This window comes from Dipodomys merriami, unplaced genomic scaffold, assembly GCF_024711535.1.
Source record: "Dipodomys merriami isolate MVZ:Mamm:240054 unplaced genomic scaffold, mDipMer1.0.p SCAF_13, whole genome shotgun sequence".
Lineage (NCBI taxonomy): Eukaryota > Metazoa > Chordata > Mammalia > Rodentia > Heteromyidae > Dipodomys > Dipodomys merriami.
The window spans coordinates 37,593,387-37,613,269 of NW_027202604.1; the positions used below are offsets into that span (position 1 = coordinate 37,593,387).

Below are 19,883 nucleotides of genomic sequence, written 5' to 3' on the forward strand. Positions count from 1 at the left end.
CGACTTCCGTCGCTGAGTCTTGACGTCACGTCGGAGCGCGTTCAAGACGTCACGGCGTCGTTGAGCCAGCGCGGGAAAATCGAAAGCGAGGGGCTGAGTCGGCGTCGCGGCAGTTGAGTGCGGTAGCTGTCTATCTTCGAGTCGCCGGGCCGACCCCAGCCTTTTCTTCTGGGGCCTCGCGCCTCGAACCTCGGTTTGCTCATCCGTCTCCTGTCGGGATAATCCCCACAGGTACCGCCCGGCGTCACTGAAATGACGAGATGAACTGAGAAGGGCTTTTATCTCCTAACTCTTCTGGAGGAGCCTGCCCTCCGGACGGCCCCAGTGCGGCCTCCGCCCCGCCCGCCAGCTGTCTCCCGAGGACTTGGTGCCGTGCGTGGTGTCGTGCGCGCCGTCCCCGCGCTCTTCGGCTCCAGGCCAGCGCTCTACGGCCGGAGCCACAGCGCCACTTCCGGTTTTCTGGTGGTTCCTTGAAGATAAGAGTCTCACAGACTCCTGCCCCGGCTAGCTTTGAACCGTGATCCTCAGACCTCAGCCTCCTGAGTAGCTAGGATGACAAGTGTGAGCCACCAGCGCCCGTCTAGAGAATAACTTTTGTTATCTGATTTTACTTTAGGAAATAATTTAACTCAAAATGGTTTTCAAAAGAAGACTGTCAAGATCAAGTGGTAACGATACCCTGACAAAAGAGGAGTCCAGTAAGTTACCTAGCCATTCATTACTGTGTGTCTGGTCGCACATACACGAGGTAGTTGAAGAGATGAAAAGTTTGTTTTGCAGGTGCTTGCAGTTATAGGGATTTAATGGATAGAGGGGATTTGAGACTGGAGTTTTACCTCACGTTTCATGAATGACTGGAACATCCTCTGAGCCTGTCTTTCACACTAATAAGAAAAGTTAGTATTATAGACTTCATCTGTATATTATCTAGGGGCTGGGACACAGTGAAATGACAGTCCCTCCCCTTTAGTAAGCTTTTGGTCCCCTTTTAAAAAAGATTATGAATACTAGAATAGTTAAAGAGAAGGATATCAAAGTAAATACACCAGAGGCAAAGAACTAGTGCAAAGATAAGAATCTAATGGACTTTACTGCCCAGGGTGGATTTGAACCATGATTCTCAGATTTTAGCCTCCTGAGTGGCTAGGATTACAGGTTGAGCCACCAATGCCTGTTTCTTTTTTTCTTTTCTTTTTTCTTTCTTTCTTTCTTTCTTTCTTTCTTTCTTTCTTTCTTTCTTTTTTTTTTTTTTTACCGTACACAGGAGTTACAATTACATGGGCAAGATGAGTACATTTCTTTTTTTTTTTTTTTTTTTTGGGTCCGGTCATGGGGGCCTGAACTTTGGACCTGGGCGCTGTCCCTCAGCTCTTCAGCTCAAGGCTAGCACTCTACCACTTGAGCCACAGCACCACTTCCAGCTTTTTTCTTTTTTCTTATATGGTGCTGAGGAATCGAACCCAGGGCCTTTGGCATGCAAGGTATGTGCTCTACCACTGAGCCACCTTCCCAGCTCCCTGAGTACATTTCTTTTTTTTTTTTTTTTTTAACCACTTCCCTTGCTTTCTCCTAGTTTTTCCTTCCTGTCCTCATCTACAGGTTGTTAGATCATTTTCAACATAGTGTCTAGTGTCTGTCCCTCCACTGAGTACATTTCTTATCAAGCATTTTTGCCTCCTCTTTTGTTTCCCCTGGCCTGTTTCTTCAAGGAAGACAGTGAGTGATCTTTTTTTCCACCTGCTTAAGGCTATTTATTGGGGAAAAAAAGATGAAAAAGAAAAAAAAAATTGGCTGGGATGGAGGCTCAGTGGTAGAGTGCTTGCCTTGCATGCATGAGGCCCTGGGTTTGATTCCTCAGCACCGCATAAACAGTAAAAGCCAGAACTGGTGCTGTGGCTCAAGTGGTAGACTGCTAGCCTTAAGCTAAAGAGCTGAGGGACAGCGCCTAGGACTAGAGTTCTAAGCCCCACGACTGACAAAAAAAAAAGGAAAAAATAGAATTGTGAAGGAAAAAGAAAAGTTTTCTTCAAGAGTTTTCTTCAGGAGCCCTTTGTTACCTTATTTTAAGTTGAAAGCCTTAGGATAAAAACAGTGTGGATTTTGTACTCATACTTTTGATGCCAGAGAACCTGCTTCATCTTGTTTTTGTATATAGTTGAGTGATTTTAAACTTTGGTGTATCTCAGAATTATTGCTGGAAAAGTTTGCCCAAAATTCAGACTTTTAGGAATAAAGCCTAGAATATGCATTTTAATAAGCTTCTTAGTGGTTTGCAAACAGCAGCTTGAAGAAGACATTCATTTCCATTTCCATAGTTATTCTTGTTACCAAGCAATCCTGAGCTGCTGGCACATTTTGTATTCTTTGAGTGAAAAATTCAATTGAAGATAATTATTTGTTGATTGCTTAATTTATCTGTTTATTTGGAAGTCACATTTGTTGTCCACTGTTGGAAATAGTTCCTTCTATTGAAGCACCAGTTCTAGTTATATTCTTCAGAAATAACAGTTTTCATCATAGCGCTCTTATTCCTGAGGTTATATTTAATCTTTCTTTCTTTCTTTCTCTCTCTCTTTCTTTTTCTTTCTTTCTTTCTTTTTTGTCATCTTAAAAATTTTGCTTAGTCTCAGAAGACAAGATGCAGCCACTTACCAAAACAATAAAGAAATCTCATGCTCCCAATCAAGTTGAAGAAAATGACACTGTTTTTGTAAGACTTCTCAAGACATCAGGACTTATTCTTAAAACTGGACAGAATCAGAATCAACTGGGTAATTTTTTGTTATTTTATAAGTATTAACTTATTGTTATAAGTAATTTTATTATTACAAGTAACATAATTTTTGGGTATTGTGGTTTGAATTTAGTGCCCTGAACTTGCTAGGCAAGTCCTACCATTTAGGCTCAACACTTGATGCATTCCTCATTCCTTTTAGCTTTAGTTATATTTCAGGTAGTGTCTCAAGGCACCTTCAGACTTAAAAGCATTGTATCTCTCCCTTCTCTATAACTGAGATTACAGACATGAGCTACCATGACCAACTTTTTTTTTTTTTGGTTGGTTGTGGGGGCTAAACTCTGGGCCTGGGTGCTGTCCCTCAGCTCTTCAGCTCAAGGCTTGAGCCACTTGAGCCACAGTGCCACTTCTGGCCTTTTCTATTTATTTGGTACTGAGGAATTGAACCCAGGGCTTCATGCCTGCTAGGCAAGCACTCTATCACTAAGTCACTTTCCCAGCCCAATCACCAATATTTTTGTTTCTGTTGGTACTGGAGCTTGAACTCAGGACCTTTACATTGTCTCAACTTCTTTTTTTTTTTTTTTTTTGCCGCTCCTGGGGCTTGAACTTGGGACTTGGGCTCTGTCCCTGAGCCTCTTTGTGCTCAAGGTAGTGTTCTACCACTTGAGCGACAGTGACACTGTTGGCTCTTTCTGAGTAGTTTATTGGCTATAAGAGTCTCATGGACTTTCCTGCCTGTGCTGATTTTGAGCCATGCACAATCCTTGTATCTCAGCCTCCTGAGTAGCTAAGATTACAGGTGTGAGCCACTGGTGCCCAGCTTGTGGCAGGTGTTTTTATGAATGCTTAGTGATCAATGGAGATGTTCCTCAGTGGTATATTGCCAGCCTTGAGTGAAAAAGTTACAGAAGCAGGACCTAGCCTTGAGTTCAAGCCTCATACAAGCACCAAAAAGAGGGAGAAAGAAGAAAGTTTAGTGCCTGTCTTCTATCAAAACTAAACCTTTTACTGAGGGTTTAGATGTTTGAGCTCTAAAATTAAGTTGAAAGTTTCAGTGGTGTCATCAGAAATGTAATTTTGTTGTTGTTGTTGTTGGTCATGTGGTTTGAACTCAGGGCCTAGCTTCTTCACTCAAGGTGAGTGCTCTACCACTTTGAGCCACAGTGCAGCTTCCAGATGGTTAACTGAATATAAGAGTCTTGCAAGCCTAGTGCCGGTGGCTCATGCCTGTATTCCTAGCTACTGAGGAGGCTGAGATCTGAGGATCTCGGTTCAAAGCCAGTCCGGGCAGGAAAGTCCGTAAGATTCTTATCTTCAATAAGCCACTAGAAAACCATAAATGGCGCTGTGGCTCAAGCGGTAGAGCGCTTGCCTTGAGCTGAAGAGCACAAGGACAGCGCCCAAGCCCAGAGTTCAAGCCCCACGACAAAAAAAAAAAAAAGAGTCTCGCAGTGCCAGCACCTGTGGCTCATGCCTATAATCATAGCTGCTCAGAAGGCTGAGATCTGAGGATTGTGGTTCAAAGCCAGTCCTGGCAGGAAAAGTGTCAGATTCTTATCTTCAATTAACATCCAGAAAACCGGAAGTGACACTGTGACTTAAAGTTCTTGAGTGCTAGCCTTAAGTGAAGAAACTTAGAGACAGTGCCCAGGCTTTGAGTTCAAGCACCACAACCAACAAAAAAAAGAAAAAAGAAAAAAAGAATCTCGCAGACTTTCCTGCTTGGGCTGGTTTTAAACAAACTTAACCCTCACTCTAGCTATGATTACAGGCATGAGCCACTGGCACCCAGCTAGAAATGTAAATCTATATGGAAGAAAACTGGTAGATGTTACAGTCTGGTGACCAGCTATCCTTCTTTCCTCATAGCTGTGGATCAAATAGTTTTTCAAAAGAAGCTCTTTCAGACCCTGAGGAAACATCCTTCTTATCCCAAAGTATGTATTTTCTTCATGCAGTCCTCTGTAATTAGGAATTTAAAGCCCCTGGGAGAAAGTTGAACAAGTTAGAATCATTTCTAGGTGACAGTACATGTTACACTAAAAATCGTATCCTTCTTTCCCCTCTCTCTCTTTTTAATGACAAAGCGAGGAGTTTAATAGAGAGGAAATGGTGGGCCTGAGCTAGAGGGCTCAAGAGCAGTCTTATCTTTTTCCTGTTTATTTTTTCATTCCACTTTGTTTACTTTTAAAATCTGTTCATTAAGGTAATAGAAGAATTTGTCAAGGGCCTGGAGTCTTACATTGAGGACAGTGAAAGTTTCAGGAACTGCCTTCTATCGTGTGAACGTCTGCAGGATGAAGAAGCCAGGTGTGGAGAGGCGGCACACAGTGACCCATTCTGTTTCAGTAATTGAGTTGGGATGGGAAAATTCAACTTTTTACCATTTCACTTTTGACTTATGATCTCTGTACCTCAAAGATTAAGCCTAACTTTAAAATGATTAAATTTGTAGCTCTAAGTCTAAGAACTAGAAGAATTTTTTTTAATAACATGTCTTAACCTATTGATAGAATTTCAGGTCTCTGCTTCTTCCTATTGTTAGTATTTCTTGTCTAACAAGATGACACTGAACATAACCTTTAAGGGTTGTATATTAAGTTTATGAACAAAAAATCATTACAAACATTAGAACAGGGAAAATTTGGAACCACCTATCGCTTTTTTACAGCATGAGTACATCTTATTCTAAGAGCCTCATTAAACTACTTCTGGGGATTGACATATTACAGGTAAGACTGCCATTTGCTTTGTGAATGTTTGATGGATGGGGTTTGGTGTGTAACCAACATAAGTGACTGGGTCCCAGGGTAGAGGCAGGCTCATTGGAGAGTTTGGGTGTTTTTTTGTTTGTTTGTTTAACGGGTCATGGGGCCTGAACTCTGGGACTGGGTGCTGTCCATCAGCTCTTCAGCTCAATGCTAGCGCTCTACCACTTGAGCCACAGTGCCACTTCTGGCTTTTTCTGCTTATGAGGTGCTGAGCAATTGAACCCAGGGCCTCATGTATGCAAGGCAAGCACTCTACCACTGAGCCACCTTCCCATCCCCTATGTGAAGATTCTTTTTTTTTTTTTTTTTGTCGGTCGTGGGGCTTGAACTCTGGGCCTGGGCGCTGTCCCTCAGCTCTTCAGCTCAAGGCGAGCGCCCTACCACTTGAGCTACAGCGCCACTTCCGGTTTTCTGGTGGTTTATTGGAGATAGGAGTCTCATGGTCTCTCCTGCCCGGGCTGGCTTTGAACCGTGATCCTCAGATCTCAGCCTCCTGAGTAGCTAGGATTACAGGCGTGAGCCACCAGCGCCCGGCTTTATGTGAAGATTCTTATAACAGGATTTTTTGTGTGTTTTGAGTCCATCTAATGCCTAACTACTATGTCTTCTTTTTTAGCCTGCTATTATCAAAACTTTATTTGAAAAGTTACCAGAATTTCTTTTTGAAAAGTAAGTGGAGCTGTTTTCAAATATTCAAATGCTATTCTGAAAAGCTTGCTTAAAATATTGTTAGTCTCCTAGAATCATATATTTACTATGGTGCCAGGCTCATGTGTGACTACTGCAAGTTTATAGGGGTGTCTATTTGTGTAATTTCATCTCTTAATGATTTCATAAAGCTAACAAAATTATTGTTAAAATTAAGTAGCAAATTAAGTAGTACATAGGTTTATATATATGCACAGATGAGCCTTAGAAGGATACATGGTACACTGGCAATAATAGGTATTTCCAAGGAGGGGATTGACTGACTGGAGTGAGATATTTGCTGAACACTGTTCTTTCCTTTTCATTCTATTTTCTGTACTGGATTGGATTGTGTGTGTTTGTTTGTTTATAAGGTACTCTTGTTTATATGAACTCAGGACCTCTTGTTTGCTTGGCAGACAACCACTTGAGCTGTACCCCCATCTCCTTTTGCTTTATTTTTAGGATAATGTCTTGTTTTATGCCTGGATCAGAAGTGTTTGTAGTACTATTTTATGCCTGGATCAGGAGTGGCTGTGGCACTATTTTATGCTTACTACATACAGAAGATGATAGGTTCATGCCACCAAGCCCAGCTATTGGTTTTGCTGGTTCTAGGGTTGGAACTCAGAGCCTTATACTTGTTTGGCTTGCTAGCTCAGCTTGTGTTTTACCACTTGAGCCAGGCCTTCAGTGCAACTTTTTGCTGGCTAATTGTAGATTTTGTCTCATGGACTTTTCTGCTTGGGTTGTCTTCAAACCATGATTCTTCATATCTCAGCCTCTTGATTAGCCTAGTAATGTATGTGTACTCTACATATTGTTAAAAATTATGGTCAGGGAAAAAAGAAACAGCTTAATAGAAAGTACACAAAGATCATGAATAGAGTCCTCACAAATATAAGAACATCAACAATTAACATGTTCAGTTTTGCTAGCAAATACAGAAAAACTTAAAAGAATTGCATTTTTTCTACTAGCAGTCTTCTTTGCATATAATCCTCACCTATTGCTAATAAAGATGCAAAGCAGTTACTTATTCTGAAAAACAATAGGTTTTATGTATCTAAGCTTTAGTTTTAAGACTGGGATATAACTCAGTGGTGCTTTGCATCTCTAAGGCCCTAGGTTTGATCCAAAGCACTACCAAATGAAAAAGTTTGGTGAGGTGCCAGTGACTCGTGCCTATAATCCTAGCTACTAAGGAGTTTGAGATCTGAGGATCATGGTTTGAAGCCAGTCTGGGCAGGAAAGTCCATGAGACTTTTTTGTGTGTGTGTGCTCGTCTTGGGGGTTGAATTTAGTGCTTTGTGATGGCTAGGCAAGCTCTCTTATCATTGAGCTACACTCTTAAATTCTTTTTGCTGTAGGTTTTAAAAAATGTTTTATTGTTTTTATAAAGGTGATGTACAGAGGGGTTATATAAGTCAGGTAAAGAGTACATTTCTTTCTTTCTTTCTTTCTTTTTTTTGTCGGTCATGGGGGCTGAACTCTGGGCCAGGGCGCTGTCCTTCAGCTCTTCAGCTGAAGGCTAGCACCCTACCACTTGAGCCACAGTGCCACTTCTGGCTTTTTTTCCTGCTTATGTGGTGCTGAGGAATCAAACCCAGGGCCTCGTGCATGTGAGACAAGCACTCTACCACTGAGCCACCTCCCCAGCCTCCATTTTTTTCTTTACCTTTTTTTTTTTTTAGTCGTGGGTCTTGAACTCTGCGCCTGGGTGCTGTCCCTGAGCTGTTCAGCTTAAGGCAAGTGCTCTATCACTTGAGCCAAAGCACCACTACCTTTTTTTTTTTTTTTTTTTGGTCAGTCATGGGGCCTGAACTCTAGACCTGGGTGCTGTCCCTGAGCTCTTCAGCTCCAGGCAAGCTCTCTACCATTTGAGCCACAGTGCCACTTCTGGTTTTCTGGTGGTTTATTGGAGATAAGAATCTCACGGACTTTTCCTGCCTGGGCTGGCTTGGAACCGCGGTCATCACATCTCAGCCTTCTGAGTAGCTAACATTGCAGAGGTGAGCCACCAGTGCCTTGACTGTCCTTTTTTTTTTTGTACTGGGGGTTGAACTTATGACCTTGCATTTGCTAGGCAAGGGTTTGCCACTGAGCTACATCCTAGCTTTAATTATATTAATTTTAAGTAATAATTCTGTAACTTCTGTTTTGTTTTCTCTCTACTTTCTCCTGGATGTTGACAATTCAGTACGTTTTCTTCTAGACATTTTCTCAAAGTAGTTAATCATAAATCTACTTCTTTTGGTAGGGCTTCCATGTTTCTAGCAAGTGAACCATACATAGCATGTGTGCTGTAAATATCAATTAAATAGGTATGATATTTTGAGAATGGTTATGCTTGTTTTGTAAGTCAGAAAAATTATGTTCCCAAGCTGGGGATGTAACTCAGTTGTAGAAACTCTGCTTAGGATGTGTGAGAGCCTAGGTTTAGTCCCCAGCACCAAAAAACAAAAATCAGAAAGGCTAAGTCCCTGCTCTTCTATTTTTCACATACAGACCAAATAGTGATGGGATCAGCATGCCTCGACTCATTATCAGTCAGCTGAAATGGCTTGACAGAATTGTGGATGGCCAGGTAGGCTTGGGGGCTATTACTTAAAGACTTCCATGTCAAATGTTTAGAATTTACAAAAGTTTTTTTTTTTAAAACAGAAAATTGCACCTTTCCATTTGTCTATTAGTTGTCTTTTCTCCCAGCTTTTATCATTTGAGAATCATGAGTATTTCATCTGTAAATTTCTTCAAAAAATAAACTAACATCATGCATGGTGGTGCATACCTATAAACTCAGCACCTGGAACACTGAGACAGGAGCATCAGAAGGCCAAACAAAGTCACTCTGTCTCTTTTAAACAAAAACAACACTTGGTGACTCACACCTATAATCCTAGCTACTCAGGTGGCTGAGATCTGAGGATCATAGTTCAAAGCCAGCCTGGGCACACATCTCCAATTAACCACTCAAAAACTGGAAGTAGAGCTGTGGTTCAAAGTGGTAGAGTGCTAGGCTTAAGCAAAAGAGCTCAGGGACTGTGCCCTAGCCATGAGTTCAAGCCTCATGACCAACAAAAAGAAAAAAAAAGAAAAAGAGAAGCTTACTCAATAACATAAAGTTACTTTATAACATAAAGGTATTTATAGTATACATTTTATATAAAATAACAATATACACATAATTTAACATATTGCTATTTTATATAAAATAACAAAATACCTATAATTTAATATATAAATAATAAAAACTAAATATTACTTGCTTTCAAAATATAGAGATTAATATTTCTCAAAAGTAGTCAGATCCCAACTGTCTTACTTTACTGTAAGTGTTTTTTTTTTGTTTGTTTGTTTTTTGCTTTTTTTTTTTTTTGTCTGTCATAGGGCTTGAACTCTGGGCCTGGGCGCTGTCCCTCAGCTCTTCAGCTCAAGGCTAGCACTCTACCACTTGAGCCACAGTGCCACTTCCGGTTTTCTGGTGGTTTATTGGAGATAAGAGTTTCACGGGCTTTCTTGCCCAAGCTGGCTTTGAACCGCGATCCTCAGATCTCAGCCTCCTTAGTAGCTAGGATTACTGGCGTGAGCCACAGGCGCCTGGCGCAAGTGTTTTAATTTAATTGCATATGAAGGAAAATTATAGGAAGTTTTTCCAGTTATGAATTCATTACTTAAACCCCTTGGTAAGTTGAATCTATTTGAACCAAGTACTTGAACTTGAGGTCTTCTTTTCAGTTGTTCTTTTTTTTTTTTTTTTTTTAACCAGTACTGGGGCTTGAATTCAGGGATTAGGCACTGTCCCTTAGCTTTTGCTCAAGGCTAGCACTCTACCCCTTGAGCCACAGCACCACTTCCAACTTTTTTCTATTTATGGGGTCCTGAGGAATTGAACCTAGGGCTTCATGTACGCTAGGCAAGCACTCTATCACTAAACCACATTCCCAGCCCTTTTCAGTTGTTCTTAAAACCATTCTTTTAATTTTAGTAGAAATTCCAAGTTGAAAGTTGGAAAGAACGTGAGTTTTGGTCTTATCTGGGCTGGGATGTGCCACTTAGCTATAGATCCTGAGTAACTGGTATTCCCACATTTTGAAGATGGGGATATCCAAGCTCCATAGTTGTGAAGACTAATGAAATAATGTATATAGCACAAGTATTAGATAATGAGCCATCTATCCTATTATTTATATATGCTTGTTTAGATTTTTTTTTTGTGCCACTTGTCTGTTAAGTTTAGAACTTGCTGTCATTATATTGTATGTATGAAAATTTCAGCTCGGAGTAGCTATTGGGCCATTTCTCATAATGTCTTCCATCACAGGACCTCACCATGAAAATCATGCAGCTGATTAGCATTGCTCCAGTCCCTCTACAACAGGACTTTGTCACCAGCCTTCCTGAGATCTTGGGGGATGCCCAGCATGCTGATGTAGCGAATGAACTCAGGTGAGTAAGCACTGCTGTATTATCTCAGTGAAGTGTCCAACAAGGCAGCTTTTGCACTGTGGTGTGAAGTGGTGATGTGGTCCTTCCCATATAAAAAGACTCTGGTATACCTACCTCCTTTTCATAGTTAGGGAATGAGATTTAACTTGTTTTTCTTTCTTTTATTTGCTGGTACTGGATTTGAATGCAGGTTCTTGTGCTTTCCAGGCAGGAGCTTGTACTTCTGATCCACACCTCCGGCTCCTGTTTATACTGATTATTATTATATTTTTTCTTTTGTCTGTTACGAGGCTTCAACTTACGGCTTGGTGCTGTCCTTAAGCTCTTTTCTTCAAGGCTAGCGCTTTACCACTTGAGCCACAGTGCTACTTCCAGTTTTCTGGTGGCTATTTGGCAAACAATGTCTCATGGACTTTCCTTCCCAGACTGACTTTGAGCCATGTGATCCTCAGATCTCAGCCTCTTGAGTAGCTATGATTATAGGCATGAGCCACTGGCACACACACAAATTTCATTTGGGCAATGGTGGCTCATGCCTGTAATCTTAGCTACTCAGGAGGTTGAGATCTGAGGATCATGGTTTAAAACTAGTCAGGCAGGAAAGTTCATGAGACTTGTTTTTTGGGGGGTGGGGGATCAGTCATGGGGCCTGAACTCTGAGCCTGGGCACTGTCCCTCAGCTCTTCAGCTCAAGGCTAACGCTCTACCACTTGAGCCACAGTGCGACTTCTGGCTTTTTTTCTGCTTATGTGGTGCTGAGGACTCGAACCCAGGGCCTCATGCATGTAAAGCAAGCACTCTACCACTGAGCCGCCTTCCCAGCCCAATGAGACTCTTAACTATTCCTAAAAATGCTGAAAGTGGAGTTGTGTCTCAAGTGGTAGAATGCTAGCCTTGAGCAAAATGACAAAAATCTCAGGGACAGCACTCAGGCCCTGTGTTCAAGCCCTAGGATCAGTACTAGAATAAAATAAAGGGGCGAGGGAAGAATCGGGTAGGGGGAGGGGGGGAAGAATGGGAAGGGATGGGAAGGGGAAACAAAGAGGAGGCAACAATGCTTGATAAGAAATGTACTCATTGGGGCTGGGAAGGTGGCTCAGTGGTAGAGCGCTTGCCTTGCATGCCTGAGGGCCCTGGGTTTGATTCCTCAGCACCACATAAGCAGGAAAAAAAAGCCGGAAGTGGCGCTGTGGCTCAAGTGGTAGAGCGCTAGCTTTGAGCTGAAGAGCTGAGGGACAGCACCCAGGCCCAGAATTCAGGCTCACGACCGGACCCCCCTCCCCCCCCCAAAAAAAAAATGTATTCGTTATCTTGCCCATGTAATTGTAACTCCTCTGTACTGTATTCTCACAAAAAATTTTTTTAAAGTAAATAAAATAAAATAAAGAACCAAACAAACAAAAAAAAACAACTCAGGAAGGGTATGTATCAAGTTAAACAGTAGTGACCTCAGTAGTAAGGATAGTGAAGGAGGGATTGATTCTCATGTCTACTTTAGTTCTTCTGATGATTGGAATTTTTATAAGCATGTATTATGTTTACCATAAGACTTTTGTTTCTTTTTGTACTGGGACTTGAACTTTGGGCCTCACTCTCTCCCTCTCATTTTTCACATTTTTCACTCATAGATGGCACTCTACCACTTGAACCACACCTCTACTTGCAGCTTTTTGCTAGTTTGAAATAAGAGAGTCTCTGAGATTTGTCTTCCCTAGTGGCTGTAAACTGTAATTCTGTTTTTTTTGGTAGCTGTAATTACAGGCATAAGCCACTGGCATCTGGCATGCAGATAATTTTTAATTAAAATATTATATATAGTAATGAAGTAGGAGATAAACAGTTCATTTTATGTATCTATAGATTCCATTTTTACATCCAACCTATTACAGATCAAAGATAGCTAGTGGGTCACACTTGTCATCTTAGTGACTTAGGAGGCTGAGGTCTAAGGACTACGATTCTAAGCCAGCCTGGGTAAGAAAGTCTGTGAGTCTTTTATCTCCAATTAAATATCAGAAAACCAGAAGTAGAGCTGTGGCTCAAAGTCGTAGAGTGCTGGCCTTGAGCAAAATTGCTCAGAGATGGTGTGCAGGCCCTGAGTTCAAGCCCCATGACTGACAAAAAAATTTCATTCATAACATGTACAGACATTTCTTGTCCCTCCCTAAATTGTAAAGTATAATAAGTATTTGTCCAGTGTTTACATTGTATTAAATATTATAAATATTCTAGAGGTGGTTTGAAGTATTCTAGAGGAAGTGCAAAGTCATGCTGGGTTTGTAAGTCATATTCAAATAACCATACCATTTTATATGGTGGACTTGTATATCTGAAGATTTTGGTATCCATGGGACCTGGAACCTAGTCTCTACATATATTAAGAGATAACTATGCATCTCTCTTCCCACACCAGTGAGTGGTCTTTTCAAGTCATTATTTGCCTTTTGTATGTAAACCATTAGACAGTTTTTCTTTTTCTACTGTTCACAGTGACCTGCTGATGGAGAACACTACTCCACTTACTGTCCCAATCCTGGATGTTCTTTCCAGCCTCCGACTTGACACAAATTTCCTGTCTAAGGTAGGAAAGACTCTGCTTTCCAGAAATGGCACACACCTTTCTGACCTTTTGGAACCAGTCTATGTTAATTGGCCATCAACTTGGGAAAAATCATATATAGTGAAAACAGCTTTTTGAAGTATAGTCAGTGTTCAGTGAATCTCATTATTTTTTTTGGCCCAGTCCTTGGGCTTGAACTTAGAACCTGAGCAATGTCCTTGAGCTTCTTTTTTTGTTGGTGATGGGGCTTTAACTCAGGGCCTGGGTACTGTCCCTGAGCTCTTTTGCTCAACACTAGTGCTCTCCACTTCTGGTTTTTTGGTGGTTAATTGGAGATGAGAGTCTCATAGACTTTGTTACCAGAACTGGCTGTGAACCATGTTCCTCAGATCTCAGCCTCCTGAGTAGCTAGGATTATAGGCATGAGGCACCAGTACCTTGCTTGTCCCTGAACTTTTGTGATCAAGATGAAATCTACTACTTTGAGACATAGCTCCATTTTGGCTTTTTAGCAGTTAATAAGAATCTCACAGATTTTCCTGCCTGGGCTGGCTTTGTACCACAATCCTCAGATCTCAGCCTCCTGAGTAGCTAGTATTACAGACGAGTACCAGTGCCTGGCTTTCAATGAATCTCACTATGTGCATATTATAATGGATTCACTGTTTTGTGTGTGTGTGTGTGTGTGTGTGCACGCGCGTGCATACATGTATAAATTTATTCTGAGACTGGAACTCAACATCTTGCTCTTGCTTGGCTTTTTCACTCATAGCAGGGCTTTCTACAACTTGAGCCACATCTCAGTTCCAGCTTTTGCTGGTTATTTGGAGATAAGAATCTCTTAGATTTGTCTGCTTGGGCTGGCTTTGTTTTTTGGTTTTTGGTTTTTTTTTTCGGGCGTGGGGTTTGAACTCTGGGCTTGGGCACTGTCCCTCAGCTTTTCAGCTCAAGGTGAGTACTCTACCACTTGAGCCACAGCGGCACTTCCGGTTTTCTACTGGTTTATTGGAGATAAGAGTCTCACGGACTTTCCTGCCCGGGCTGGCTTTGAACCGTGATCCTCAGATCTCAGCCTCCTGAGTAGCTAAGATTACAGGCGTGAGCCACCAATGCCCAGCTCAATGCTTGGCTGGCTTTGAACCATGATTCTCAGATCTCATCTTTCTGAGTAGATGGAAATAGAGGCGTGAGCCACTTACATTTAGCCAATTTTTCTAATTTTAACTAACAAGTCATGCTGGTTAAAGTAATGACATGAAAAGGTTTTCTTTTTTCTTCCTCACCCTATCTATCCCCTCAAGTTACCTGGTTCCATTTTTACATATGTACATTGAATATTATGAATGTGTTCACTTTCCATTGAAAGAAGTTCTTTGTGCTTTTTTATGTTTAGATACAGCGGTTGGTGATGGGTAAACTGTCATCTCTCAGACTGGATGATTTACCTGTGATAATGAAGTTTATTCTTCATTCTGCAACAGCCACCAATGCACTTGAGGTATTCTATTATTTCCCACCAAATCTATATAAAGAAATATACTGGGGCTGGGAAGGTGGCTCAGTGGTAGGGTACTTGCCTTGCATGCATGAGGCCCTGGGTTCGATTCCTCAGCACCACATAAGCAGAAAAAGCCGGAAGTGGTGCTGTGGCTCAAGTGGTAGAGCGCTAGCCTTGAGGCTGAAGAGCTGAGGGACAGCGCCCAGGTCTAGCGTTCAGGCCCCATGACTGACAAAAAAAAAAAAAAAAAATCAGGATAAATTACTAGTCTAAATTGTTCTTCTCTGCCCCCAGACTAATTGATAATGCTGATCGTTGCAGACACATTGAGGAAAGGACTGGAGCCACTAGTCAGATTATTCTTTTAAGCTGCTTTAGTTGTATTTACTTTTTTTTTTTGGTCGGTCGTGGGACTTGAACTCTGGGCTTGGGCACTGTCCCTGTGCTTTTCAGCTCAAGGCGAGTGCTCGACCGCTCAACCTCTTGTGCCACTTCCGGTTTTCTAGTGGTTTATTGGAGATAAGATTCTCATGGTCTTTCCTGCCCGGGCTGGCTTTGAACCATGATCCTCAGATCTCAGCCTCCTGAGTAGTTAGGATTATAGGCGTGAGCCACCAGCGCCTGGCTTGTATTTACTATTTTTGTGTATTAGTGTCTAAGGAAATCTGGGATTCTGGGATGACATACTCTATTTGGCGTTAACTTGTCTTATTAACCTGCTCTCAAATTTCTCAGCCTGGCATTAAAATTTTTTTCTTCCTCAGTCTTTCAGGAGTTACTATGGTTCTGTTAGGAGAGTTTGCAGGACACATGACTAATACTTAGTTTTGTAGGTAATTACTGAACTTCGGAAGAAGTTTGACCTGCACCACTTTATGTTGCCGTCACAGTTTCTTGCCTCCCAAAACAAGTTGAAAAGTAAAGGAGGAGCAAGGTACAGTTTTTTGACAGTTGCCATTCTTTTTCCTGCATAGACAAATGTTTTCTGATGTGGGTCCTAAAGTCAGGATCGTTAGTGCTTACTACTCAGAACTATGAATGCTAGCAGTAATTATTACATTCACATACAGTACTGTGCTAATCTTTACGGTGTGTGTCAGACTTGAATGCATGTACTTGGGCTCCTACTTGGCTTTTGATTTATGGCTGACACTATCACTTATCACTTGAGTCATGCCTCCAGTTCCGATGTCTATGTAAAGCTTTATTAGTCAGAATAATCCTAGATAGACTACAAGTTGTGGTGGTGGTGGTGGTGGTGGTGGTGGTGTGTGTGGTGGTGGTGGTGGTGGTGGTGTGTGTGGTGGTGTGTGTGGTGGTGTGTGTGGTGTGTGGTGTGTGGTGTGTGTGGTGTGTGGTGTGTGTTGTGTGTGTTGTGTGTTGTGTGTGTTGTGTTCTGATCCTGGGGATTGTACTCCAGGCCTTGCTGCCTGTGCTTCTCTGCTTCTCTGCTGGAGGATAGCACTCTACCATTTGAGCCACAGCTCTACTTCCAGCTTTTTGATAGTTTGTTGGAGGTAAGGTTTCCTGGATGTTTTTACCTGGGGTGGCTCTGAACCTCAATCTTCAGATCCTAGCCTCCTGGCTAGCTAGGATTACACACATGACCCACCAGCCTCCAGCTGCAATATGTTAATTATTGGACATATGATGTTGAGATTTACTCCAGGGTATGTGGCTACTAAGCAGGAACCCAGATCCTAAAAGTTCTTCTCTGGTAAGGGAAAGATACAATTTTCCTTCAATTTTTAGTTCTTCAGGAAGCCAAGAAAGCACCAGTAAAGACTGTATCGTTCTTCTCTTTGATGTAATAAAGTCAGCAGTTAGATATGACAAAACCATTTCAGAAGCCTGGATTAAGGTGAGTAAGATCTTTGGAACTTTGAGTATCATGGGGAAAATGAATGTCAATTATTGTCAGTTGTATAAGTCCTGAGGCTTGAACTCATTGCCTGGGTGCTGTCCCTGAGCTTTTTTGCTCAAAGCTAGTGCTCTACCTCTTGAGTCACAACTCCTAAAAATCATTCAAATATAAGGGCTAGATGATTGATAGGTAAATGTGGACTCTCAGATAAGAAAACAGAGCATGCAGAGTTAGGCATGTTCCACTGATGTTTGGTAATATTATTGTCACCCTTGTTTTTTTTAGGCAATTGAAAGCATTGCCTCAGTGGCTGAACACAAGGTAATTACAGTCTTGTACTATGAATTTAAAATATTATAGCCAAAGTAGTGACATTGTGTAGTGACACGACAGTCATCCTTCAGTACTTTCCATAGCTGCTCTACTAAATATTGGCTGGGATGATGATCTAAAGGGTAACTTTCCAAATAACCAGTTCTTTTAATTAATTTTAGTAATTAGATGAGCCTCCAATATTTAGAAGAAATAGGAAAATCCTAGACCCATCATTCCTACATGGTCTATGGCAGGTTCCTGTGTCTGTCTGCCCTTCCTTCCATCTGGCAGGAAGTATTGTCCAGATAAGAACTTTCTGTGGGCTGGGAAGTTGGCTCAGTGGTAAAGTGCTTGCCTTGCATGCTCAAGGCCCTGGGTTTGATTCCTCAGCACCACGTAAGAAAAAAGCAAAAAGCCGGAAGTGGCGATGTGGCTCAAGTGGTAGAGCGCTAGTCTTGAGCTGAAGAGCTGAGGGACAGCGCCCAGGCCCAGAGTTCAGGCCCCACGACCGGACCCAAAACAAAAACAAAAACAAAAAACAAACAAACAAAAAAGAACATTCTGTGTGTCACTGCAATTTCTCCCTGGAGGCCTGTATGCTCTGTATTATCAATGAAATGCTACTGGAAAACCTTCCCCCCAACCTTTTTTTCCCCCCAGTACATGGGGTTTTGAACTTATAGCCTTCCACTTGTTTGGCTGACACTCTTACCATTTGAGTCAATGCCTCTAACCCTTATTGTTTTCTTATGATAAATCTGAAGCGATCCAGAATTATTCCTATAATATCACTTTTATATTTCCAGTAATTTTCTTTTTCTTCCTCCTCCCCCTCCTCTTCCTCTTCTTCTTCCTCTTCTTTTTTGTCAGTCAGGGGGCTTGAACTCTGGGCCTGGGTGCTGTCCCTGAGCCCTTCAGCTCAAGGTGAGCGCTCTACCACTTGAGCCACAGTGCCACTTCCACTTTTCTGGTGGTTACTTGTAGATAAGAGTCTCACAGACTTTACTGTCTGGGCTGGCTTTGAACCTTGATCTTCAGAGCTTAGACTCCTGAGTAGCTAGGATTACAGGCGTGAGCCACTGGCACCTAGCAGTGTTTTCTTCTTTTAATAAATTAATTTGTGTGTGTGTGGTAGTAGGTACTGGAACTTCTAGGTTTTGCAGTTTAGCTCAGTTTCTTTTAGTTCATAGCTAGCACTGTACCACTGAAGCTACATTTCCACATCTGGATTTCTGGTTAATTGGAGATAAGTCTCAAGAAGTATTTCTGTAGCCTGGTGCTGCTGGCTCACACCTATAATCCTAGATTCTCAGGATGCTGAAATCTGAAGATCAACGTTCACAACCAGCCTAGCCTAGAAAGTCTGTGAGACTCTTATCTCTAGTTAACCACTAAAAGCCACAAGTAGAGCTGTGGCTCAAGTGTGGTGCCCAGGCTCTGGGTTCAAGCCCTAAGGTCACATACAAGAAAAAACGTTTTCTTGGTCTGGATTTGAACCTTGATTCTCAGATTTCAGCCTCTTGATTAACTAGGTATGTGCCACAGATATGAGCCACTTCCAATTTAAAAAAAAAATACTGTTATTATAAAGGTGATGTACAGAGAGGTTACAGTTACATAAGTTTGGTAAAGAGTACATTTCCTTTTGGACATTGTTACCCCTTCCCTCCTTTTTCCTAGTTTTTCCCTCCCACAAGTTGTATAGTTGATTTTCAACATAGTGTCTAGTGAGTACCAGTGTTGTTTTTGTTTACCCCTTGTCCCTCTATTTCTGTGCTTTTTCTTACCCTCCCAAAGAAACAAGACCAAAAGAAAACAAAAACATCAACAAAGGAAAAAAAAACGTTTCCATTTCCTGGAGTTCATTTACAGGGTTTTCTTGAGAGATACTGTGGGTAATAGTTGTGGCACCTAATTTCTCTGAAAAAAATTTTCTGGGTCTTGTGACTATATATGTACTCTGGGAGTATTTGAAACAAATGATTTCATCCCTCTGTTTTATGGGAGAAAGTTGAGAGTTACTATTGGGTTACTAAACTGTTACTGTTGCCTATTGATGTAGATTTTTGATATGGCGATGCTTCTGGTCATCTACAGCACCAGCACCCACACAAAGAAGTACATAGAGAGGGTGCTTAGAAGCAAGATTCGATTAGGCCACATTGAAAAGCATCTGCTAGAGAATACATTCTGTGTTCATGACATGGTAAGTGTCAGAGAATCAGGCAAGCTTATTTGAGAAAAACAGAAAGATCATCTTAACCTTTCCAGACCTTTACTAAGTTTTGATCTTTGTTGGAGTTCAAAGCCTGTTTCAAGATAATTACAATTATTATAGTATTACATAGCTTGACTGATTTATTATGATGTTAGTAAATAAACCTAAGATTTTATTTACTATTTACTTGTTGTTGGTCATGGGATTTGAATTCTGGGCCTGGGCTCTGTCCCTGAGCTCTTCAGCTCAAGGCCAGTGCTCTACCACTTGAGCCACAGTGCCACTTCTGGTTTTCTGCTGGTTTATTGGAAATAAGAATCTCACGGGCTTTGAACCTGAGCTGGCTTTGAACCATGATCCTCAGCTCTCAGCCTCATGAGTCGCTAGGATCACAGGTGTGAACCCACCAGTGTCCAGCTGATTTTTTTTTTTTTTGGTCGGTCGTGGGGCTTGAACTCTGGGCCTGAGTGCTTTCCCTCAGCTCTTCAACTCAAGGTGAGCGCTCTACCACTTGAGCTACAGCGCCACTTCTGGTTTTCTGGTGGTTTATTGGAGATAGGAGTCTTGCGGTCTTTCCTGCCCGGGCTGGCTTTGAACTGAGATCCTCAGATCTCAGCCTCCTGAGTAGCTAGGATTACAGGCGTGAGCCACCAGTGCCCAGCAAAAATCAGCTTACTTTTTTTTTTTTTTTTGGGGGGGGGGTCCGGTCGTGAGGCCTGAACTCTAGGCCTGGGCGCTGTCCCTCAGCTCTTCAGCTCAAGGCTAGCGCTCTACCACTTGA

General features: G+C 41.8%; 1 protein-coding gene across 1 annotated transcript in view; it reads left to right on the plus strand.

The window, feature by feature from the left end:
* Positions 1-15: 15 nt before the first annotated feature.
* The window catches only part of LOC138824799 (Fanconi anemia group D2 protein-like), a 76,100-nt gene continuing 56,232 nt past the window's right edge, over positions 16-19,883 (plus strand). Inside the window, exons 1-15 of the mRNA XM_070019089.1 lie at positions 16-231; positions 617-698; positions 2,625-2,771; positions 4,610-4,677; positions 4,947-5,050; positions 5,412-5,472; positions 6,128-6,180; positions 8,707-8,785; positions 10,523-10,647; positions 13,138-13,228; positions 14,601-14,705; positions 15,539-15,639; positions 16,458-16,566; positions 16,855-16,890; positions 18,947-19,090. Coding sequence (XP_069875190.1) covers positions 635-698; positions 2,625-2,771; positions 4,610-4,677; positions 4,947-5,050; positions 5,412-5,472; positions 6,128-6,180; positions 8,707-8,785; positions 10,523-10,647; positions 13,138-13,228; positions 14,601-14,705; positions 15,539-15,639; positions 16,458-16,566; positions 16,855-16,890; positions 18,947-19,090 — 1,287 coding nt within the window. The 5' untranslated portion in view covers positions 16-231; positions 617-634. The remainder of the gene's footprint in view (positions 232-616; positions 699-2,624; positions 2,772-4,609; positions 4,678-4,946; positions 5,051-5,411; positions 5,473-6,127; positions 6,181-8,706; positions 8,786-10,522; positions 10,648-13,137; positions 13,229-14,600; positions 14,706-15,538; positions 15,640-16,457; positions 16,567-16,854; positions 16,891-18,946; positions 19,091-19,883) is intronic.